Below are 25686 nucleotides of genomic sequence, written 5' to 3'. Positions count from 1 at the left end.
TCCTGATATGGTTTCCTAATTCCTTTGCCTAAAAACGAAGGCAACGTAAAGCCCCGAAACGAGAATTAACAGTACGCAACCACGCGCTGAATAAAACTAAACATTCTTATTTAGCGTGTATGGAATTAAAGCTCGTCCATTCATCTCCTGATTGCATTGATGTCATGTGTTGCGATTCCCACGTGTTTACCACCAACAGACGCTCGCGCACACACACGCAAACTAAAAAAAAAGAGAAAATGAAGAAGAAAATGCAGCCCCCAGCCACCCTCCACCCCTTTCCTTGTTTTTGACCTCCCATCGGTGCATAATAGCGCGGTCAGAGCGGAGTGGGCCTACTCGGAGTGCATGCGTGCAGCTTGAAGGTCAGCGTAGTTCTGCGTGACACTTTCCCACTGTGGGCTCCTCATCTCGCTCTCCTTCACAGAGAGGGGCTTTTAGCATTTGTTCATTTTTTTCCCTCTCTCTCTCCCTAAAGCAGTCCCAGATGCGCCACTTTGAGCGTGTGCGAGCTAGGGCGCGTCAGTGTGCATTGCATGAAAGTTTGAGGAGAGCTGTTTAGAAGGGGCTGGGCGAGAACTAAAGTTTGGATTCTGCCTCTTTTTTTTTTTAATAGAGATTTTTTTTTTTTAGGTATGAACGCAGATACGTGTGTCTCATACTGCGACATGACCTCGATGGATGCGTATTATAGTCCGTCTGCCTCGCAAGGTAGGGAGCACCAGGCGAACCCTTTCAGGACTTTCGGCGTTTCCGACGCCAAATACAGCCCCACGTTCGCGACGAATAAAGGGCAGGGGTTCGGGGAGAAGTCCCGGAGTCCTTTCCAGACCGAGTGCCAGTCGCTGGACGGCGTGGAGGAAGAGGGACCCTTCCACAAGTACCAGCTCTTCATGCACAGACCCACCTGCAAGACTCCACCCGAGGGCGGCAAGTTGCACACGGACGGCGGCCACAACGGCATCCTACCATGTTACGGTGAGTGGGCAAACACGCGCAAAAACTCCACAGTGGGCAGAGCAGGATGCGCGTTTGCGTGCCGTGCATCAAGAAACACTTGTTTGAATTTATTTTCATTTTATTTATTAATTAAATAATCACAGTGGTTAAATAAATGAAGAGTCAACCTGGAGTTGAGACTCTTCGCGAAGGATTCGTTGCAGTAGCTGTAAAGCAGTATTTGCCTGTAATCTTTTTTTTATTTTTATTAAATATTCACCTTGACGTTTTTAAGACCACACGAGTGTCAGTTATTCTCTCCACTGAAAGTGTAATTTCCTCACAAAGTAAACTTGCAGCATCGTCCCAAAGTCATTGCAATCAGCCGTCACAGAACAATATTTCGACATTTTCAGATATCACCAGAAAAATAATTATTATTACACACACACACATATATATATATATATATATACACATACATACATATATATACACATACATACATATATATATATATATATATATATATATATATATATATATATATATATATATATTATATATATATATATATATATGTATGTACGTATATATATATATAATATATATATATATATATATACATATAGATAGTGTGAATTAATTGACCACAGCCGGAGTGTTCATGTGTATTTACTATACCTTGTTATGATATTTGAACTCTCCAGAATGATTCCTTATTTTTACATAGTTTTGGTGCACGTGCATGTGAACACAGCTAAAGTATAGTCCATTTTTGTATCTGTGACTATACAAACTACACAAAACCTATTATCATGGCTAATAATTCGGTTTCTGTTTTGATCAAACACCGATATTTACAGCTTCACTTGGTGGCTTCTTTTATGCAATTTGCATAAAACGTGGAGATAAATGCAGCGCAGTTTGCAGTTGGCGATATAAATAAAAGTGAAGTCTGCCACAGTTAGCAAAATGGTAAAGTGCACAGTCATCTATTTTTTAGTGGGGAGTGTGTCTCCAAGCTTGTTTGGAGCCGTGCTGTACTTTAGTGAGCTGATTTGGCAAGTGCATAGACAGAACCGTTTGAACGCAATCATTAAATGCAGCATGCTTCCAAAGAGAAGAGACTCTGCAGTGTTATTACTGAAAATGTTGCAGCCAGATGAAGGCACTGTGGCTCTGGGGAGGACACTTTTGGGGTCTAGTCAAAGCCTCAGGCGTCAACAGGCTTGTGCTCTTATGTGTGGTCCAACACAAGAGATATATTGCTCAATCTTGATTTTTTTATCTCTTTCATCATGACAAAAATTGTCTGATATACAGACAGAGGTTAATGTGCCAACATTGAGTGACTGCAATGCTGTCGACATGGCAACCAGGCTGTTGTGAGATTTTCAGTTTTACGGTCAATCTGGAAATAATAAATTTGAAGATTGACATTTGGTATTGTGAATATTTTAAGCTTGATTGCCACAAAGAGAACTAGTGGTGCTACACAGTGTTTTGACATGTAATTGATATAATCATTCATAACATCTACGTCATCCATGTTTTGACGTGACGAGCGTTTGTTTTGTAAAATATGTGGAGTGCATCTATTGTATATATGCTGCCCTTCACCTGTCGGGTTGGGGTTTGTTATTGGCTTGAGCAACTGCCCCCAAAAACTTTAGTGCAAGTGCCTACAGTGTACTATGTGGAGAGATTTGAAGTATTGTAGTGTATGGACAAGTAGCATTTTTTTCTAGTCGGTTTGGAAAACAAAATGTGATGTGGAGATTTTTACTGGAAACAAATAGTTAATCTTCACTATCTTGATCCACAAACAGGGTGCAAGTGAAAAGCTTTTCAGAATTCAGAATGTTGCTGATTTTCAAAATAGAACAAAGGATATTTAGACTATCGGCTTATGTACATACTATAGCAACTATTTCATTTTGTCCAAAACAAAAAGGCCACAGAGCAAACCAGCCTCGATTGCTGTATTTCAAAGTGATGGCCGGCATGTGTTTATTTCAAGGCCCAGAGGCCAAATCGAGCCCACCACATCAGCTTATATGGCCTGACGAAGCAAATCATGCGTCTCCTTCATATTTCTCTCAAAAATCTGTATCACCTGAGTCAAAGTCTTTACTTTAAATATCGGTGACACTGAAAGACTTTAAAAAAACAACAACATCAAATACAAAACAAATTGATGCTTTTCACAGTCACGTCACTCTGAGAGAAAGTGTAACTAAAAGATGGCCCAAAAAATCATTGCAAGAACTATCTTTCAAAATAAAACAAATTACAATACATAAATTACTTTCTGTAATTTGATCAATAATGGTAAGACATGTCCACTGAATTTCCTTTGGAAAAATGAATTAATTTTACTGATTAGAGTAGTACTATTTGAATTGTATTGCCAGTTGTTATCATTGGTTGTTTTTTTACACTCAAGCCGTCTTTACCGTAATTGCCTCTGGTGAGAGCCTCGTTGCAATACAACAGAGGGATCTGTGAGCTAAAGTACCAAGATGACAGTCGTTTTGCATTCACACCATATCAAAACCTTCAAGCGTGTCTGTTTCAGCACAAACTAACTTTGAAATACATCCAATAATATCATGGTTGTCGCCGCATATTGTTGGGTGTGCACGCGAACCAATGAGCGTCCCACCGGGGCTTAGCATCTACCTGCATAGTGCACACACCACTGTGAATGAAATAAAAGCCCACGGAGCTGATGGAGTGCAGAGGAATGCAAGTCAGCACCGCAGGAGGGGTCCGCATTAATCCGAGGCAGATGTGCATCATTGGCTGCTATATAGTTTTTATTCATACTCGCCAAACATTAGATCTCCAAAGCAACTGAGAGTCCCCACAATGACAAAGTGGGACTGGTTTACATAACCCTGTCTTCACAATACCTTGGAAAAATAAGCAAAATGTCACAAATGGACAAGGGTAAAGATTTGAGAACCACTGGAGAGAATTTCTTACATGCGCATACACTTACAAGCCAATTTAGCACGTATGCCTGTGCAAATATTTAAATGGAAAACCGTAAAGACAAGTATTCATTTAACAGTGTGTTTATTATTGTGGTTGAAGCTTGAAGTAGAAATTTCACCGCATCATATTGCGTGGTGCCTCTGATATGTGGGTTGTAGTAGTTAATATATTAGCGCCACCGCAGTCTGAAGCTGAGCAGTTCTACACCATTGCAAACCACCACAATAATAAACACATTATTAAATCGTTGCTTCACTGACAATATCGATCAAAGCCAAGCATGAGCTTACTTTTGGAGACGGAATTTTGGTAGGGATCATGCATGAGACCTTACTAAATGAAGCAGATATTTTTACCATTTCACTTTTCCAGATTTTTTTTTGGGGGTAGTCATGCATTTTGATCCCAAGACTGCTAGCTCATGAGCTATCTGGTAGCTAGCGCCTCTGTGGCATAGTGACTGGAACAACGGCGGTGACATTTTACAGCAAAAGTGAAAAACTAACCACTCGGACTTTAGGTGTGGCCGACAGGAATACAATGTGGAGTGCGCTCCTGTTGTATGCTTCGTTTATTTATGTTTCTAATGACCGAAGCAGTTATGCTAATTGGATGGTCTGTAGCTTTACATCAAACATTGTTAGCATTAAACTAGCAGACATTTGTTGGATGAAAAAATATACTTTGGTTGAATATTGTGTTTAAAAGGTAACTCAACTCAAGATGTCAAAAGTCATATTTTAAACCTTTATCTGATGCTGCATATTTACTTAAATCAATGACGTATTCATTTCCAAAATTTTTCAAACATTGCATTTCTCAGGGGTCGCCATGTTTACTTCTTTTCGCGCTCACAAGTTAGCTAATTTAAGAGACATTTAGCAGCCCTTCTTGCTCACTTTATTTACTAACATAACCAGACTAGAGATCGTATACTAAATATACGATATAGCCATTACTTGCTAGAAATTCCTCCAGCTCCTTCAGTGCTCACTAATTAGTTTTCTTCTAATACTTTTGTACTTTACGCCTGATCTTTAAACAGCAAGATCTCACCGATGCTGTGGAAGCTTCAGATGTTGTGGATGAGGTTTGGAACGGACCTCCTGCGATAAATGACGGCTTTAGAGATACACACATTATACAAACTGTGTGAACTCTGATACTGATTGCGCCGGTTCTCTCTTGCCTTTTCCTCAGTAATATCATGTTCACCTAATATAGTTCAAATAGCCGCTGTGACCTCAGTGTGAAATTGGAGCATCCTGTGATATGTAAAACATGTTTCTCAATGCATGAGAGCAAAACAAGACCACAAGAAGGCTCTGGCAGCGCTTTAAAAGCATCCTGTCAAAATATAGAACTCTACGTGCATGGAGAGGGGAAATTGGAGGGAAATGATGTCAGAGGATATGTATGGATATTTGCTGTGATGATTACCACATTTTGACCACGCTAGTGGCTGAACAGTGACCTGTGATCATGCCCTGAAACAGTTTTCAACTGCTTAAAGTTGGGCGGGCCGGGGGGGGGAATAAACTTCTTTCGAGCATGTTTTTCTGTCTTGGAAAGTTCAAGCAACAGCACCAACCTGTTTGCTATGAAACGTCACTTTGGCTCTGACATATTGTCCTCTATTCACAGGTTTATTATAAAGCGCAAGGTAAAAATGACCTGGGAAAATTGTACAAATGACCACAGGGAGCAATGATAACCCAAATTTGTCTTAAAAATTACCGCTGGATCGACAAAGTAAAGCAAAGCAAAATCTTGTTTTGATTCATAACTGCTATTTGTCTAATTTTCACGTGAGGACATTTGATAAATTGAACAAAAACAGTGTGGGAAGTCCTGCAAATGATCACTCACTGTTGGCTGCAGTCCAAACCTTTTAACATTACATTGCAAAGCAGCAAAATTCCAACCTTCCAATTTGACTTCTGCAATTAGTGTCTTCAAATTCATACTGTTGAAAAGAGAAGGCTCAGTGATTACACCCTTTATAAATACACGTTTTGCGCCGAGAGTTATCCAAATCTACAGAAATTATTTTTAATGACAGTTTGTACCAAAACGTACTCCATTGTTAATCACATTCCAACAATAATCCTGAACTATTTCTGTGTTCTTTGATATGAGACAGTGACAGCCGCGGCCTAAAGTCTTCGGACGTGAGTGAGGTAATGACTGTGTCAGTCTATCAGCCGCTGATACTGAACAGAAAGATTTCAGGTTTCCCATAGAAGCATAAGCATTCCTTTGCGAGTTGCTGCCATAGATCTCTCCTCAAGAACATCTGGGAGCCTTCCTTTAACAGAGGAAACAATACTCAAAATCTTGTCCGAGTATCCCACGAAGAAGAGCTTCTATTGTACATATTAACTCTTTAATGGCACAAGGAAACGACATACAAGGGCACACAATCAATTCAGGGAGGTGTTGCCACTAAATAATAGAAATTTAAGAAGAGTCGCTTTTAGCAACATTAAGTACAACCAACTGTGTAGGGTACATCGTTATGTTTTTTTTTTGGCTTCTGCCATGTAATATTGCGTATCAGGAGGAAAAAAAACCACACTTGTGAAGTTAATAATTGAGTCAAGTGCCTTGAATTAATTTCCTAAAGCCTCTCATGCTTATGGTGCAGACTCATTGTAGCATCTAACAAGCTAACGTTTATTTACTCATTCCTGGTATTTATACGTTTATTTTTTGATCGCCTTTTCAAAATGGAAAGAATGATTGGATTGATAATGTAGCCTTCAGTACAAATGCTAGCGAGTCAGCAGAGGGAAAAAATAGACGTCTGGCAGTAGATATATTTTTTTTGTTGAGCAGTGCTGAACTTATTATACGCAACTATCTGAGTAATTCGGTGCTAATATGCTTTACCACCAATGTTATCCAAGTTTCTAAAGTTGTGCCTCTGCCCCTCCTTCTGCATTTTGTGCACATTTTTCAGGCTGGACACCCCTGCAGCGTCACTCAGCACCAGAATGAAGTCTCATTTGTACAAATGTGACTTGCATTGCATTTCAAACAACCTCCACATGTGGTTTAGATCAGTCTTGTAAAAAATATGTGATTTGATGTGATTTTTGATGTTCAAGCTTAATAACATCTTGCTGGGAACAAGCTCGCTATGACAAAAATCGGATTTGCCGCTGGCGATGTGAAAGCAACTCGCGAGGCAACAGATCCGCATGATTTTGTGCAACCATTCAAACTAATGATAATTACGTTTGTGAAATTCAATTTAAGCTTATAATAATGACAGGTTTTAATGAAATAATAAAGCATTTGCAATTTTCTGCAGTGATTAGATTCAGATTTTCAAATAGAGAGTGCCTACTAATCATCACAAATATAATCACTTGATATTTTGATAAGGGGACAAGCTTTGAGCACTCTGTTTAAAAGCATTCTCCTTCCTCGTTAGTACAAGGTCATTAACCCTTCCCCAGGTTACTAATTTATAGTGTTTCTTTTATTTAGTTTCACTTGACCCTCCCCATCCCATTCCATAAAAACTGAGAGGGTGCCTCGTTGCTTTACAACCAGTTAAATTACACTTTGATGTTTTCTCTGTTTTCAGCAGCGATTAAATTGCTGACCCTAGTAAACACGTGACCTCGGCTAACCAAAGAAGTCTGCGGGCTGTCAGAAAATGACTGGCAAATTGAAGGCGCAGGCGGCGTTTATTCCTCACATTTCATGTACGCTGATGCGCGCTACAAGGGCAACAACAGAGAGAGAAAAAAGGGGTTCCTCACAATGCCAAGAAACTGTTGCCAAGGCACTGGAATCTTGGAAGAAAGCAAGACTTGACGGTTGTGTTCTGGAGACGGGAGAAAAAAAAAAAAGTCTCGGCAGGCATGACTCCTGCGTGATGTTGGCGAGGATTGTGTTTGGTTACAATTAGCATACCACGAAACAGAATGTGGAGAAATAGGGATGAGTATAAAACTTTGTCCACCATGCTTTGCTCAGGGACACAATCTCATTATTTCAAACAGTTAGGGACTTTTGAGTTGATCCAACTCACTTCTAAATGCTGTAGTCAGGCTCCCGCTCAGAGGTTGAATGAAAACATAGCACAGGGCCAAAGCAGCGGTCGGTAATGTCAGAATGTGCATGTGTGGAGACAGTAAGAAGCTCTGACAGGTGGGCCACGGCGGAATGAGGTCATGAACCCCAGCCGGGCAAGCTGCGTTGTTTCATTAGCCTCAGTCGGGGCGAGAGCAGGGGAGTGCCGCGGCTGCTTTGGAGGGACAATTATTGACATCGTATTGCGCGACACACCAGCCAAAGAATATTAATTCATGAAAACAAACACGCACGTTGCAGACGGCTGACGCCCGACTTCATCACGTCAAAACTATTCCCCGCCAGCTTACTCACCATTAAAAGAATGGCTGACGGAGTCACCAGCACCGCAAAATATCAACAGTCCTTCGCACGATGCACTTTGTTTCTAAGACGACAGACTGTGGAGGGCGTTAAACACAAAGCTGCAAGGAAAGCGCATGCACGTAATTATTCGAAATGTGATCTGGTAGGAGATAAATGTACATGAAACTGTTCAGGGACTCCGGGTGACCTTCACTCAGACTGGACTTAAGACACACAAATGAACCAAATCAGTTTCAGGGTCAAACTGCTGCTGTCATAAAACATGCATTTAACTGTCATTAAAGTGTAAAAAAGAAACACTTTATAATAAAACCCAATAGTCATTAAAGTGTAAAAAAGAAACACTTTATAATAAAACCCAATAGCAACCTTTGCACCCAAACTAAACGATGATGCGTGACAGATGTGTAGCATGTGGAAGGAGGGAGGATTGAGGAAGATGACTCAAAAGCGGGCACGCCACAGCTAACGTTGCTGTGCACATTCAGTTCTTCCATTATAGATGTTGAATTTTTGTTTCTTTAGCCATTTTGTACTGACCAGCCGGGACTGAGATAAGTGTCATTTCCCTGATGATTTCTACTGCTTGCTGCCACCGATACTTGGAATGGTATTTGTCTGAAAAAAAACTATACTTAACATCCTTACAGGGAAAGCACACGCTCAAATTTTCTTTGTAATAATTTGTTCTGTGCAGCTCCATTAGTCGAAAAACTGTATTCTGGTTAATGTTTTGGTAATGCTATATGAATTAAACAGGCAAAATCCACCTGTTTTTATCCATCACAGGGGGTGGCCATTTTGCCACTTGCTGTCGACTGAAAACGACATCACACTTGCCAGGTCAGGTCACAACCAATCACGGCTCACCCGTTTTCTCAAGGTGAGCCGTGATTGGTTGTGACCTGAAACTGGCAACTGTGATGTCATTTTTAGTGGCCAGCCAGAGGCAAAATGGCCGCCTCCTGACATGGATGAAAACAAGTAAATTTGGCTGCTCATATTCCACAAATGCAATATTAATCAGATTGCTGTGTTTAGAATGGTGGGGGCGCATACAACGCATTATTGTAAAAAAAAAAAAAATAGGCTTGACTTCCCCTTTAAGTTGTATAATCGTGTGTTTCATTACAAGTTTTATTCAATAATATGCTCAGGTCTAACAATTTATCTCTATTCTGACTTCATTCAGAAACATTTAAGAATTTATTCTTTCCACTGTTATGATGGAGACCATTTAAGGACAGAACCCTTATGCTAATGAAAAAGCAGGCAGAAAAACTGACAAGAGCACTGTTCTGACTGGATCTCCACCAGAGTCATACATGCTTATTTATCCACATTGATGTTTGTTTATATGAAGGGGAAGGGACAGCCTTCTTCATCTCCAAAAAGGAAACAAACAAAAAAAAAAACTTGCATGTGCAGAGAGGAACAGAGCCAGGTCTGTCACAAAATGGAGGCTCGCCAAATTGGAAGTGACAAACACAATGTTGTTTACATCTGAGGGCCAAAGTGTGTCAGGCAGCAGTGGGCAAACGAGGCCCACCGCGCTACACACAAACACTCAAACTGTTCGAAATTAGGCAGGTTTTTCATTGGCTCAGATTTCAGGTGGCGTGATTGAACGAAGTGAGCGCGCCCCCCTGCAAAGTTGTGTCGCGGGTCACCCCAATGTGTCGTGACAACCCTTTCAAACATGTAGAATTGAAGTGTAGATTCAGCATACACATACAAGGCCTTTGAACCCCAAAATAAAACATTACAGAGGTGATGTAAGCATTAAGTAGCCGCAACTGTGTGTGGATGTTAGAACGTGATGGTGTGCAGATGCACTTGCTGACTTGTTAGTCATCGGTTTCTTTTTTTCCCCCGGCTATATTCAACAAAAGCAACACGCATTTTAAGGAGCATATTGCTCTTCGACTGTCGCTGTTTCTCCTCAAGCATAATTGGTTAGAGAGTTGAGGGTTGAAGCCACAATTTAAATGTTCTATATTTGCCTTGTTTCTTACAAACCCAAAAGTGTTTAATGCATTTAATCACAAGAGTAAAATAGCGAAACATTTTTAGCTTTATATGACGTTGAAAAGGAATGAATGTAAAATATATCTATGTGCTAACATTCACGCATGGAAAAATACAGATACAGGCTTTATTTTAATGTATCGGGTAATCATGGAGGCTGCCGTTACCAACCACAGATACTCTAAAAGTCTGACATGGAGTAAGTCCTCCATGCCAGTAGTTAGCGCTACACTGCTGCAAGTAGACACATTGGCATCCACGTCAGAAAGAAAAATAGGTCTTTTAACAAGACATTTATTTTCACTTTACAGCTAATTTGAATACATGGCTCTCATTCTTTACACAATAAAATAAAACTGACTTTCCTCCTCTCCCATTAATGTAGGAAAAGACAACAGCTTGACAGAGACCGAGCTGCCCTCCAGTGTGGACACCCCCGGGATGGAAAGCAGCTACCTGAATCTAAAGGAAGCCGGTGTAAAGGGGTCAGGCGAGCGTCCCAGCTCAGATCTTTCTAGCCCTCTGGATAAAAGCGAGGCAGAGAGCAACAAAGGCAAGAAGAGGCGCAATCGCACTACGTTTACCAGCTACCAGCTGGAGGAGCTGGAGAAGGTTTTCCAGAAGACACACTACCCAGATGTGTATGCCCGTGAGCAGCTGGCACTGAGAACGGACCTGACGGAAGCTCGCGTTCAGGTGAGACCTGATGACACGCCAAAAAAATGAGCAGTGCTGTTTTCAAACATGGCCATGTCCGCATGTTAATCATAGCCAGAGAGCGTGAGGGAGCGTTAAAAGCTGCTGATGTGACAACAGAAGAATCTATTGTTCTCCTTTCTCATCTATTTTCTTCCAGCCAACCTTAGATCAGAGTGGGATGAAGGGCGGGATGAAGGGAAGTCCCTTTGCGCTTACTTGCGGCAGACTCTGCACGAAGGTCAGAGGCCAACCGTTTGTCCCTGGTGCAGCCACGTTTAAACTACTTCCACACAAAACGGAGAAGGCAGGAGGTGAGGGACATAAGCAGGCAAGAAGTCATTTGACTATATGGGAAGGATATCAAAAGCACTTGAGATGCCAGCTTCAATTTCCACGTGCGGCCTGAGACATAGTCAGGGACTGTCTGGTCCGTGCGGTGGTACAGTAGAAAAAAAAAAAAAAGTTGGTTCACACAGATCCATCCCTTCCCCAGATGATTATAATTAACGTTCCCGACCCAACCGACAGGCACACAGCCCACTCTTTTGAGTCACTGTGAGGTTTGACCCAGAGTCGTACAAAGCAGACCCTAAACATGCACGCAATCAAGTCTAAATCCCACAATTGCAACAGAAGGTCCATTAGGACAAAGTCCAGGGATATGCAACCGGCGACTACCAAGGGGCATCGCAAGCTTGGCAAGCGACTTAATAATCCTTTTCATCTTAAGAAACAACACAGATGTTTTTTCCAGAATAAGCCAATGTCAGAGTCTTACTTTTTCATCCTTAGTTTAACGATGAAGGTCTCTATGTGCAGCTCGGGGCTTTTGCTGCTATTAAATTATTTACGTGAGCAAAAGGTCCGACTCGAACTTGGTCATACCTGACTTTTTTGTGGGGGAGGGGGCAAAGTACCGCTGAGGCACTCTATCAATCGCAGTGGTCCGTCCGGGATGACAGAGATGAGGTGAGACGGCTGGAACTTCAAAGCTGCTTTTGGAGTTGGTGCACTCTGGCCTTCCTCTCTCACCCCCACCCGCTAGCCGTGCGGCGTAAATAAAACTCTTTAATAGCGCTGTAGTCTGTACGCTGGCCTTTTGCTGTCAATGTCTTCAGCTATTACTGTAACGCGGCCAAACAGAGTCACCATGTGTCCACATCAACCAAACAAACAAGTAGTTGGTAACTTTGGGCATGTCCGATGTGATGGATTCAAACTTTTCCCTATAGGAAGAACAGGAACTCCGCTTGTGCAAAGACACAACTAGCTTGTCGCAAACAATCATATTTAAGATGAAGCATTGGACAGGCGGAGCAGCCCAAGACACATCTGACTTCATAATGCTTGCACCACAAATGATCTCTTTGCCAAACTATTTGGCTGATGTCCCCTTCGTACGGCCGTTCAAAGGCAAAGCAGCACAGCGCAAGCCCTCTGTGAAACATGACTCACTCAGTACACAGAAACCAAGACAAGGGGTGCATAATTATGGGCTCAGCCATTAAAAAAAAAAAAGCTGACAGTGTTCAAGCTAGGAGAACATTTTTGTCAGTGATAGATTCAGAATTTTGTAAATGACACAGTATGTAAATGTGTGTGTCCCGTGTGTGTCTGGTCGACCGCCTGAGTCTGCACGCCTGAGAGGTCACGGGGGTTAGCCGCAGAAAGCCACGGGCTTTGGCGTCAGGAAATTAAACATGAAATGAAAACAAGCTCCAGTTTGAACATTCTCCCATCTCACTTTTCAATATCCCCACTTCCCCTCTCAGACATAAAAGGGAGGTGGGAGGAGAGAAGCGGTTTATATGGGGGGTTGGTGACACAACCACCAAAAATCGGATGACCCATTACACTCATTTAAACTTAGACATCCCCAAAAAAAAGTCTCACCTGACACAATCTACAACGGTACCTCAGACCAAACCATTTAACTTCTCTTTCAAATCTCTATTAGCTCAATGCTAACATACAATGACATAGAGAAGCTAATGCATTGTGTAACCCTTTAGTAAGTTACGGCTGTTTGAACACAAACGGTGCAGCACCACTTGTAGACAGACAACATAATACTCAGAGGTACTACATATTCGGGATCTTGCGTAGTGTATTGAAATACAACAAACAACAACAAAAACTACAACTCAAAAGACACGGACATGGTATGAACATCAAACAAAAACAACTCGCTCCCCCACCAAATCTCAGGGGGGTGTAACAGACCCCAAGCTCTCCTGCAAACATATGATTTAATTCAAAGGCCAACAACCCCTCACCTTGACATTGGGGGGCAGCCACAACCTTCCATATCACTTTACAACTTTGGAAGGCTAATCTCACCAGCTGACCTGTGGAATGTCGGAGTGAGTTCCGAACATCAGCTTTGGAAGAAAGAACATTTAAATGTCCCGCATGAGGCCATACATGGTCTTCTTTTTGAAAAATGAACTCATTTGTGGTCCCTAAAAAGTAAATGCGCTTCAGGGCACACTGTAGTAACACTGCCTCTTTTTTATTAGGAAGATGACAGAGACGAATGGCAAATGCAAAATGAGGAGGGGGATATATGAAGAGCCTGGCTGAGGGGAAGTTGCATGTCAGCGACTGTGAAAACCACAAGCTGATTGGGCTTGGAATCAACCAACAATCAAAGTTCAAAGCCCGACGTTCCTTCTCTGTTTTGGAGAGATTTGCTTACACGTGTGAGAGGGGAAAAAAAGTTGCGTGAACTATGGATGGTTGGCTAGGGTGGAGCACGACAGTGACGCCTGATGAATCACCAAAACTGGGTAATATTCAACTTTTGGGGGAAAATTCAGCCCCTAAAGCCAGTTTAGCACATGAAACTTGGTTGCTTGGCATGAATCTCTCCTAATGCTGCTAGCAAAGGACTCAAATTTGCCATCTTGTTTCATTGTTCATCGTAAAAATCAGAACTGCCCCCACACAAACAACCAAAGAATCTGAAGACTTTCGAATAATGCCCAAGTATAAACAAGGTGGTGAGTTACATAAAAACTGTCAATTCTGTCCAATTGTTTGTTGAAAAGAATTGCGGTGGGATTCCCTTTTTGTCCCGCTGTGTCGACAGGTGAGGGAGAGGACACCTTTCTCGCGATGATTTATGAATGACTACAGACCCAGATGTGCATCTGTCGACGAAGGCAGTTTGAAGGGAGGCAGACGACTGTGTATCAAAGGCGGCGGCATGGCTGGGGGTGGGTGGGTGGGCGGTGCAGTACCAAGGGAGATGCTCCATTTTCACATCAACAGTTCCATGCGGACGGCACTTTAAAGACACGTCAAGTCCTAAAACGTGCTGTGGGACTTTCATGTGCTATAAAATTTATTTGCTTCACTTTCTTAGTTTATCTTTCAGAGCAAAGAGAAATGGTCACATCTTTGGCTGTGCTCCAATATTTTTAGACCACAATCTGCTGGGTTAAAAGTAACCCAAATTGGGTGGAATATCGAACCCAAAAGGGACAGAGACAATGTTGGGTTATTTTCTACCCAGCACATTGGGTTGTGACCAAAATGTTTTGACCATGTTTATGCTCTTCTTTGCAGGTGTGGTTCCAGAACCGCAGAGCCAAGTGGAGAAAGAGGGAGCGCTTTGGTCAGATGCAACAGGTTCGAACGCACTTCTCCACGGCTTACGAGCTGCCTCTTCTAACTCGGCCTGAAAACTATGCACAGGTAAATAGAAACACCAGCGTGTCCGTCACCAATTGCCATGCGATGTTTGTGACCGCCTCATCGTGTCGTCTCTTTGCTTTTAGATTCAAAACCCTTCATGGATCGGCGGCACGAGTGCAGCCTCTCCAGTGCCGGGTTGTGTTGTTCCTTGTGATACCGTCCCCCCGTGTATGCCCCCTCACCCCCATAGTCACGGAGGGGTCCCCGACTTTCTGGGCGTGCCTAGTCCAGGGAGCAGCCACATGGGACAGACGCAGATGAGCAGTCTATTTGGGGGACCTGGAATGGTCGGGGGGATCAACGGCTACGATCTCAACGTTGACCCAGACCGCAAGTCTTCCAGCATAGCAGCACTGCGTATGAAAGCCAAAGAGCACAGCGCCGCCATTTCTTGGGCCACATGATGTTCCAACCAAGTCGCACCCCGCCTCCATGAGCGCTGCGGGGGAGTTTTGCTGAGAGCACTAATGATAAGACAGGTCAAAAGAACAGGCGGAAAGCGTCCAGATAGCCGAGAGCATCTTAGCGGCCATCACAATGGAGATAACAGCTGCGACAGTGACAATCAGCAGAAACTGAAAGTTCCAAAAAGTAGAAGTGAAAATCAGACCCAAGCGTTTAATTCCTGTCCGTCTCAGGTTTTGGTGGCATAGCTATCATTTTCAGTAATGATTATTTTTTTCTTCCGCGTGACAACCCAGGCTGGATGCAATCGGCAAATTTAATGGAGCGCAAACAGAACTAGCCTGAAGCAATTTACTGAGGGAGGAGAGCAGACATTAGATTTCCAGCCAACATGTCATTTGCTCCCACAGAGCAACCTCCACAGGTTCCCCTGTTAGGCCCAGCCTCAAGTTACAGGAAACTCCGTGTCTCCAGTGGTAGACAAGGCACAGCGGTAGCCTTCAACGCCAACTAGTCACGCCAACTTCCACCGGCACCCGACGCAACTAGTAGACACACTTAATTAGCATCAAAATGAGCATTTTTCCCTCGTGAACACCAAAGTGCATCACAGATGTTGTCATGGCCAAGTTTTGGATCAACACATGGCGGAAACTGCGGACTGAATTAGTGGGCCTGATTGGCGAGTGGGAGAATTTTGTAATGTTTAGGTGGAGCGTATACATTGCAGTGGTGAGTGTGTTATCAAACTTGTGATTTGAATGAAATCTTGTCATGACATCATTTACTTCTTGATAGAGGGATTGCAGTGGGTGAATGTATTTTGATATGACATTTGGCAGAAGGCTTGTATCACTTCTACAACTAATCAAATTTGAATACTTGATTGACTATATAGGAACTAGACAGAACTTTCAGTTTCTGAATTCAAATCAGGACGCAGTTCTATTCCTATTGAGGGCTCGATTGTCTCGACCTCCCCGTGCTTTAAACTGCAGCTCGTTCCGTGATGATACTACTGAAAAGTTGTTTTGTGTGAATGTAAACAGTATGTATGATATTATTCTGTTGCTTGTGCATTTGTTTTATCTTTGTGTCAAATAATGGACCTCCAAAATGCCAAACCGTTCAAGTATTACAGTGATATTGCCAAATAATATGTTGTGTTCAGCATTATTTCTAAAGAAAATGTTGCTCTGGGCTTTTTAACTGTTGAAATAGCTTTCTAATTTTCTAATGGCTTCAAGCTGTTTTTTTGTTATTTTCTAATAATAACCAATTATTTCGACTTATGGTAGTGACTTTATATAATGTGCCATTGCAATAAGTTATTGCACTTAAGATTTTGAGAATTGTGTGTTAATACTTTCCACTGGGACAGAAGCCTCATGTTGTTCCGGGTTGCAAAAATGTTGCTTTAAGCCATCCATATTTAGTACCGTGACATCTGCTCAAGGTGCTGGAGATGTGTTTGTTTGTACAGAGGTATTGTTTTTCATTTGTTGGATTGAAGTGAAGATGTAATAAAATCCCAAACAGCCCGATGAAGTTTCTCCTTTCAAATACGACGTTTAGCAAAATGCTCATATTGAAGGCAATCAAGTGTAATTGCATGAAATATAGTTTCATGCACAGGTTCTCCAGAAACTAAACTCCTAAACTATAAAAATATCTGTAATCAAACCATCCATTATGGTTGGAATTCCAAAGGCAAAAACTGCCAAGCTCACCATTGGTGCGGACTTCGCCCTCCAAAGAATGTATGACCAGTAGACAATTGCAGCCTTTTCCAAAATGTACATAACGTTAACTGGAAGGCTGTTTTTTTTTTTTTTTCTTCATAGTGGGTGGGGAAAAAAATTCAGTCTGTCTGCTAGATGTCTGCTGCCAATCATGAATTAAAATCTTCTGTGTTGTTTAAGAAAATGTACTGTTTTGCATTGTGAGAAAAAAGCTACTGCTTTAAGCCAATAACAAATTTAAACAATTAATTGCTTGTTAAAATAATCTGATATGTTAAGCATCGCTGCACCTCTATTGTAATGAACGAAATACAACTAGTACACAACTTCAAAAGTAAAACAAGGTTAAGAAAAATGGGGTGATATTTGTAAAGTGGCATATTTACAGTACCAGTCAAAGGTTTGGAAATACCCTCTAATTTTGTGTTTTTTTTCATTTATAATAATCCTGCATTGTAGATTTATACTAAATCATCGGTATTTTGAAAATAATGATGGAATTAACAGGTAAAAAAATCAAATAAAACAGAATATGTTTCATTCTTTAAAGCAGGTTCCTTTTGCCCAGATCACAACTTTGCAAATCTTATTTTCTTAGTATTTTCTCAGTCAGCTTTATGATGCAGATGTGTTATGACCCGGAATGACTTTCAGTTCACAGATGTGCTTACCAAGACTATATAGCTTGCATTACTAGACCTCTGAATGTGTTTTTCTTCTTTTTGCTAAATAGTTCAGCATTTTAGCACATTTCATAATCCTTTGAGATGCAAGAATGACTTTTTTTTTTTATTGCGCATTACCATGACCCTAGTTCAAACTAACAAGACTGGTTTAGCCAGGGATCAGATAAAATAAAATCACAAAGCGTAGAGCAGTACGCAACTTAAAAGCCTAAGTAGTCTAAAATGTGGGTAGGTGACATAAATAAACAGTGATAGAGGGCAAGAAGAGTGGCCCGCTGTGCCCTGGACACCGCTCATTAAAGCTAATGGGTCACACTGCCCCAGCTAGGCTCCACTGACAGAGTCCTGCATGGTTAAAGGACCATGTGGACCATTAGGGCACTTCAAAGTTCACTCCTCTACATAAAGGCTCTGTTGATATGGCAAAGAAGGGAACGATCCAATTCCTCACCCACGTGCTTTATTTCTCCATCTATGGATCTGTCAGTCAGCACGCTCCGTAAACAAATGGAAACTTGAGCTGCTCATTAAAAGCCATCGTTAGCAACGTCGGAGTTGTAAATCGGTGCTAAAATCAAGCACGTGAGCTGACGCTTTGGCGTTTGAAAACGTAGCCCAACACGTTAAATTTAATTTCTCCACTTCCTGTTAGACCAGTAAAAAAACTCCCTGTAAAGGGCATTGCACTATGTAGTAAAAAAAAAAACAATTACACATACTAATTCACATGAACCAATGTTGTTACTGTAAAACCAAAAGTCCACTTCTCTCTTAAAACATCAAGTAACTTCTTGTCTTAAATCAAAAAGATCCAGTTGAAGTTTTGAAAGCACTGACCATGTCCGCAGGGACATAAAAGATGAATCAGCCTCCTGCTGTGGCTATAAGTCAACGGCACTGAGGAGCAGAAGAAACAATGTGCATCTGGTAAAACCTTCATTACAAGCTGAGAATGTCAACAAACGACTTACATTTTGGCCAAGCTGATTTTTTTTTTCTGATTGTCATATTCATAAAAACAGAAATGGTGCTGGATGGGGAATCTCCGACCACTGATTGTGCCAAAAACAGGCTAATTGAGCCTTCTCGTAATATCACTTTCGTACTTGCAAACAGTCATATTAACTCATTCACTGTCAGTCCAGTTTAAATGGATGTTTGACGTCTATAGTCGTCAATGGCAGTGAATGAGTAAACTCAAGAATACCAATGGACATTTTCCAAATTTTGGGAAACCCGTTATTTTAATTCACTCTCTTTTATAAACAATAATAGGAATGCTAAAAGATTCTGGTAACCTCTCTTCATACTTCTGCGTGTGTACTACAATTTAAAATTTAAGAGTTGACACACTGTAATCAGTAGACCGACTGCTGATTCCCTCTTAACACCAATCAAGTTATTATCGGGATATGCTCTTCGGTCCAGAGCCGCATGTTGCCTTTCTCTCCTGGCCAGTATGCTTTCAATTATGCTGCTCGTGAATACGGGGGTGGTGGAGTCTCGCTATGATTTATTGTTCACTTATGTCTTGCCGTGTTCAGCGCATTTGCTCAAGAAGCCCGCCTGCTGCAGAGCTCAAAAGGTCAAAAATATACAAACAGTCGATCTTTCGCAGCCGCTGCGCTACGATACGCACTGATTGACAGGGAGAACTGAAAACTCAGACGTGAGGGCCACAGTGAGAGAAAATTGAGCGCGAGACGTGTCGCTAAAATGTTGCGCGAGCTACCGGCGGCGAGGAAAACGTTTGACATAAGAAACATCGGAGGAGCAGGAAACTATGAGAACAAATGAAGAACTTCTTCCAATCAGGACAACTACACGCTAAACATGACTTCTTTGTTAACATGCAACATTATGCGGCCATCACACATGGGATCATTTATTTGTTGTCAGCTGAATCCAAAAATGCTTGGCCTGAGAAATGTCTCATCCCAAAAGACTCATTTCCTGGCCTTCCCTGCTCACTTCCTGCTTTATACCGACTTGCGGGCACCACATTGTGCGTCATGACAGCGACCCTGTGGAAGCACAACTTTGGCTGTCGTGGGACCATTTATGTCAAATTTGGCAGGCGAGCATTCGAGCTTAATGGCCACATTTGAAAAAAAAGAAGAAAAAAAAACCCCTGAATGTTTATTTAGCTAAGTTTATATGAGTTGCATTAAATTCAACCAATCCGCTCAAACTGTGCATGTAAAATGAATAATCACCATTTTGTTCCTTGCATTCTGTCCCGCATGCGTGATTCTTACATTTTCACGTGAGCCCCTAACAAACTCACTAAAGAAGATGTGAGATGTCTGGTCTTCAGGGGATTCTCGGAGATGTCCAACACCTACACAAGGTCAAAAACACAGCGCAAGGAAGAGAGGTAAGTTTTATGTTAAAGACATTCAGGAAACAGGACTTGTTCCCGTTCTCGTGGGAGTCCATTCGGTTGTAAATCATCAAGCAATGAAAGTTTCCTCTCCAAACAGGGGGCTAAAGCAAACTGCATCTCATCGGCTCCCCCTGTTTGGAATTTTTATGAGGAAAGAAGAGATGTGGTGATACAAGACTTCTCTGTAGCAAAGAAGTACACAAGTCAACATAAATTCTTTAAGAGGGGGCAGGGTGTTAAACATTTTCTAAAGGCTTTTATTAGACGTTACTTTGAATAGGAGAAGGAATTTGAAAAAAAAAAAAGTTTTTACACTGTGTGGAGTACTCCTTTCAGGTGAACAAATGCTCTCAACGTGTCTGCTGTCAAAACAAGATGACTTTCAAATTCTAAAATTATTAAAACAAAATAGAACGAATTGAAGACTATATATAGGCTTTATGAAACTGGGTTTTATCAAAACATGGGTGTACAAAACCAATATGAGACAGCACAAATGAAATATCTGAGTTAAAAGATACCTCCCGTTGATTGAGCTGGATTTAGCACATGTGGTGGTTGACTGATTAACTGTTTAGCATTTATCTTCAAAAGTTTTTTTTTTTCCATTTACGCGGTGCCTAAATTCTCAATTTCTGGAATGACGCTCTGGTGAAGTACCTTGCAATAATAATTCGAAAAGAAAAGTTTTGTCGAAGCTTCAAATATTACACAACATCGTGCTGGGCTTTGAACAGGAAGACAGAATTGTAACGTACCAAGAGGGGAGATGCCGCCCCCAAGTGTTGAGATAAATATTTTCTTATGGGTTTATGAGTTATTGTTTTTTTTTAAATATATTCTTAAATTCTTAATTTCAATTCGTAGATTTTTTCCGTCAATTTAATGAGTTCATTTTTATGTTAAATGAAACCTATTTTAGACGAGTTGAAGGCACTGAGCGTTCGGAAGATTAAAAAACAAAAGTTCTTATTTGTCTCAACAGCAAATCCAATTTTTTCTCGAGGATCTATATTAAACGTTTTTTAAAACGAATTATTACAAGATAAATGCGCTTTAAAAAAGTTTGAATATTGCAAGTTACATCTTTTAAATTCACCTATTAGAATTAAAAACTATTTCTCACCTGCAGTTTGTCCTAGTCTATAACATTGCCTACTGGAGGGCATAAGGGGACAAAATAGGTTATTTCGAATGCCATTTATTAAGGATCAAATGCATACACGAGCATTTTAATGCCTAAAATGACAGCAGTAAAAGACAAACCATGTAAACAAACTGATATCATGTTGACATGGTCCTTTAAGAGCGATAAGCTCACAATAGTTCACATTTGAAAACTACATCCACAATGTAAACACTGAGCATATACAGTAAAATACAGCATCATAGAAGAGTGGCTGAAAAAAAAAAATCCTTTGCAAGGACTGTGTTACTATAGACAGTGATAGAGAGTAGCGCAGCCAAAGTGCACATTAGGACACACCCTTAACAGCTTAGCTAAAGGAATTCCTGAGTCACAAAATACATCTAAAATAGCAAAGTATATTCAATAAAATTCATCCTCGACATTCATTAATCCTTTATATGATAATAAAATAGAAAATAAAAAATGTTTTGATATTAACATGGTATTAGTAAAGGGTACAGAAACTATAATACATCCATTTACATATATTTGTAACTTGATTTACATGTTTGTAACCTCTAGTTAAAGTATTCACATAGATACATTCATTGAGAAACAATCTTTTAAGCGACGATCAATATGGTTTAAAAAAAAAAAAAAAAAAAGACCTCGCTGCCAATAAGAAATGTGTGGGCGTGGTAAAGAATATGCAGTCAATGTCTTTATAGATCTAAACTTGATCGTACACTAATAAAAAAATAAAAATAATAGCGCGAATGGTATAAGAGGGTAGGCACAGAAGTCGACTTGCTTGTGAATGTTGACTTAAATAACATAAGAACCTAGCTACTAAAAGGTGACTAATGGGGTACCTCAAGGGTATATCATAGGCCCTGATTTATTTATATTCTATGTTAATGCCGTATTCAATGTTTGGATACTTATTTGTGGACGATAAAAAGGGATACTACTCTGTGCTGGCAAAACATTTGAACCATTTCAAAACTGTGAACTGAATGCATTGGACAAACTGGTTCAATAATCCATAATAGCAAAATGCACTTGTTTAAACATTTTTCATTCAAAAGTCAGCACAGTACTTCTGCTATGGGTTCATCTGAGTCTCACGTCCACTCAATTTTGAACCTCGTCCGCGCAAGACCTGCGTAAGACCTTTTTACATCAGCTTTGGCTCCGATATCCAACTTTCTCTGATGTGTGCAAGTACATGGATTACTTGATAACCCAATAAAGTCCAGCTGCAAAGTACAGCTATTTTAACAATGGATTTTTTAAACTCCAAACAAACAATTGAAATGAGTTCAATATATTTAGAATTCTTGATTTCTTCATTCCTCATAGATTACCTTTATTTTTCCCTCGGGGGAAAAACAAAAACAAAAAATAAAAACAAGTCGAAATAGACTACAGAGTCCGGAGAGGCCGGAGTCCCCTGAAGAGGCACATAGAGATGGACAGGGAAACAAGCTGAAGAAAAGAAGAGTTGCATTTTTAACATGTGGATCATTTCATACACAACACCATCATCAATAAAATGTGAATCAAGTCATGAAATTTGTCTTTTGTGGATGACCACTACCAGATAGTGAGCTTTCCACATTAAAGACTTTGATAACATTCACATTTGACCATATTTTGGAAACTAAATTGGTACGTTTAGCTTTTTTTTTTTTAGAAAATTAAATCGGTTTTAGCAAAAGACACGGCTGAAAGACAAACTATGATACCATCGTACCTCAAAGATCAACACCAGAATCATCAATGCTGCTGCTATAAAGATGAAATTTTTGTAGCGATCATAGACTATCTCCATACAACCCTGTGAACACACAATGAACGACATTGTAGCAAAGGATCAATAAGCCGCAAAGATCAGAGTAGTGCACCCCGAGTGTCACACGAGTAGCCCGCGGGCCTGTTCTAGAAAAACCTGAATTGCACTCTTCTTTTTGCATGAGAAAAAAAAAAAGATACATGTTGCATATGACAAATAAAATGGGAATTGACATGTGGTGTGAACATTGAACAGGTCATTAAGTACCTTTTCATAGGCGCTTTCCTGAGTGCAATTGATGAATTTTTTCAGTTTGCAGCAGGTTATTGGTGGTATTTTAAAATCAATGGGGCCATTTACGCCGCAACATTGGAACTGAAATGAGATGACAAGAGTACAACAGAAGCATTTAAGACTGTATTGGTTTGGTCTGCCTTGTCATCTATGTCATAAATCCAAGTTACTGTTTGTTGAGTATATGGCATTTTTCCACATGGGACTTACCTCGGTCATAACGTCCCGCCACACTTTTGAGAAGCGAGTTGGATTTTCAACCTCGATATTAAAATCTTTGAGAAGCCTGGTTTTCAACGTTTCTTTACTGAACTGAAACAAGTATAGAACATAAAGTGTAAGGCAAAGACATTTGATATCACCATTTGACCAAAAATAAAAATGGTAACCACGAGATACTGGAGCTTACCGTTTCCCATCTGAGGAAGGTAACAACGCCTGCACATAGCTCTGCTAAGAAGAGGACGCCGAGAAGAATGAAATACTGCAACATGACAAAAGAACAGCCGCGAGTAAAGACAATCAAAACATAACAATCAAATAAAAGTATATTTTAAAAGAGTTCAAAGATTGTACACATGTAAATGTTTCTCCAACCATCCCAAAAAAAGATATAAAAAAACCCAACTACGGTACTAATCATTGGAAGATATCCCGTTTTGGGAATAGCGCATTTTCAATAAATTCATTGAACAAATTCATTCAGCTATTGCTTGGCTTCTATGCTTCTTGTGAATAACATAAACCATTTAATATCATTACATATACTGTATTATAACAATTGGCAGCTGTTACACAGAAAAAGACCTTTGTGGCATAACAGGGACACCATTTAATATCACTATGTATACTGTATTATAACAATCGTATAACAGTGGCAGCTGTTGCACAGAAAAAAACTTTGTGGCATAACAGGGACACAGATTCTGAAAAGCGAAAAATGTATACTGAACAAAATCAAAATGACAAATTTTCCCAAATAGTTGATAACTACCACAGATTTATAATATCAATGTCATGTACTTACAACTAAAACCAGAGTTCTACTTTCACGGAGGGCTCCGGCGCAGCCTAAGAAGCCCATGATGAAGAGAAAGGCTCCAATGACCATGAAAAAGTAGATGTGATTGAAGCTGTGTTCCTCCAGAAATAGACCCAGTGATTTTGTGCCCAACAGGATCAACAATGCTACACCGATGACTAAAACACCTACCAGCTGATAAAAAAAAAAAGATGTGGAGTAGGCTCAGTTAGGCAGACAGAAAATGACGCATTAGGAACTCATTGAAACACTGGATAAAATGCACACTTGACCAACAATGGAAGTTGTCTTATCATCCAGTCTTTTGTGCCAGAAAAATACAAATGTGGCTGCTGTTGGCCAGTCACCGGAGTCTGACTTTACTCACATCAACCTTACTCAAAGAAGAAGAGAAATGACAAATACTTACAACAAAAAAGGAATTCATGATTATCATGGTGTACTTGACGCATGACATCAAGTCACCCGACATGTTTGTCCCTCGTCGTCCTGGAGTCCCTCGATGGCCCTGTCAATCAAACAAACAAAAAACAAACATGCCACTTAAACAATGCAGCAAAAATCTTCCAGGGGTGCTAATTCGTTTATGCACTCCGAAGTCAGCGACACGAAAATGCGTCTGCTAAGAAAATATATATAATTTAAAAAAAAACAAAAAAAACACACGCAGTCTTACATGTACAGCAAAAATGACTAACAAACTCACAGGACATTTGTGATGCTTTGCCATACTTTGGCCCCTCTCTCTCTCTCTCTCTCTCTCTCTCTCTCTCTCTCTCTCTCTCTCTCTCTCTCTCTCTCTCTCTCTCTCTCTCTCTCTCTCTCATACACACACACACACAAAAGTTGTTCGACTAAGGTACTGATGAAATTTACTTACGTAGCCACCTCTGGTGGTTGTTTGGTGACAGTGTGTTTACTTACCTTACTGTAGGTCCGTGGGGTTGGGAATTGTCTGTGAGACTCTATTTGGCTTCCATAAGAGGCAGGCTCTACGCGAGTGCGCATCTTCTGTTGTTGGATAGAAAGAGCCTCTTGTTTAGCAAGCTAAAGGCACTCTACTTTTCATATTGATGAGGTAGTAATGGCATATTTTCATTGGAGAATATTTTGTTTGGGTATTCATCATGGTATTATTATTTTATTGTGGGACCAGCACTTAAGTGTTACAGCTGCACATTAGAATTCAAATTGAGTTGTGGCCGATGATAATGTCACTGCATTGCATCCCCAGTCATGCCAATCGCAGTCTGCCAATATTGAGCAACTTTTAGCTCCTCCCCCAAATACAAAAACAGCTGTTTACTTTTGGAAGGGTGGCAAACTCATCTTTTATTGTGAGCTGCAACGTTTCCTTCATTGACTGAGACTATACAAACCTCATGATATTTTTATGACATAATTATGAATGACCAAATATATTTCT

General features: G+C 40.6%; 2 protein-coding genes across 3 annotated transcripts; one reads left to right on the top strand and one right to left on the bottom strand.

Moving 5' to 3' along the window:
- The first annotated feature begins 318 nt into the window (after positions 1-318).
- LOC119124755 (homeobox protein aristaless-like 4) lies at positions 319-16727 on the top strand. The gene is made up of 4 exons (XM_037255017.1): positions 319-978; positions 10769-11079; positions 14653-14781; positions 14865-16727. The coding sequence occupies exons 1-4, from the start codon at positions 636-638 to the stop codon at positions 15183-15185; spliced, it is 1104 nt and encodes a 367-aa protein (XP_037110912.1). The 5' UTR covers positions 319-635; the 3' UTR covers positions 15186-16727.
- Positions 16728-21185: 4458 nt separating this feature from the next.
- LOC119124527 (tetraspanin-18-like) lies at positions 21186-24759 on the bottom strand. Of its 2 annotated transcripts, XR_005098292.1 has the most exons (5): positions 24670-24759; positions 24246-24434; positions 23628-23702; positions 22886-23530; positions 21186-22617 (listed from the first exon to the last, which is right to left on the bottom strand). XR_005098292.1 is itself a non-coding variant. In XM_037254594.1 (4 exons), exons 1-4 carry the CDS (start codon positions 24730-24732, stop codon positions 23372-23374), a joined length of 486 nt encoding a protein of 161 aa, XP_037110489.1. In that variant the 5' UTR covers positions 24733-24759; the 3' UTR covers positions 22811-23371. The 2 variants fall into 2 exon arrangements, 1 of the variants encoding a protein (XP_037110489.1); XM_037254594.1 differs by lacking the exon at positions 21186-22617 and having other exon boundaries at positions 22811-23530.
- Between the last annotated feature and the right edge of the window lie 927 nt (positions 24760-25686).

The sequence above is a fragment of the Syngnathus acus genome, chromosome 6 (assembly GCF_901709675.1).
Source record: "Syngnathus acus chromosome 6, fSynAcu1.2, whole genome shotgun sequence".
Taxonomy (NCBI): Eukaryota; Metazoa; Chordata; class Actinopteri; order Syngnathiformes; family Syngnathidae; genus Syngnathus; species Syngnathus acus.
This window is presented reverse-complemented; position numbering and strand designations above follow the sequence as displayed.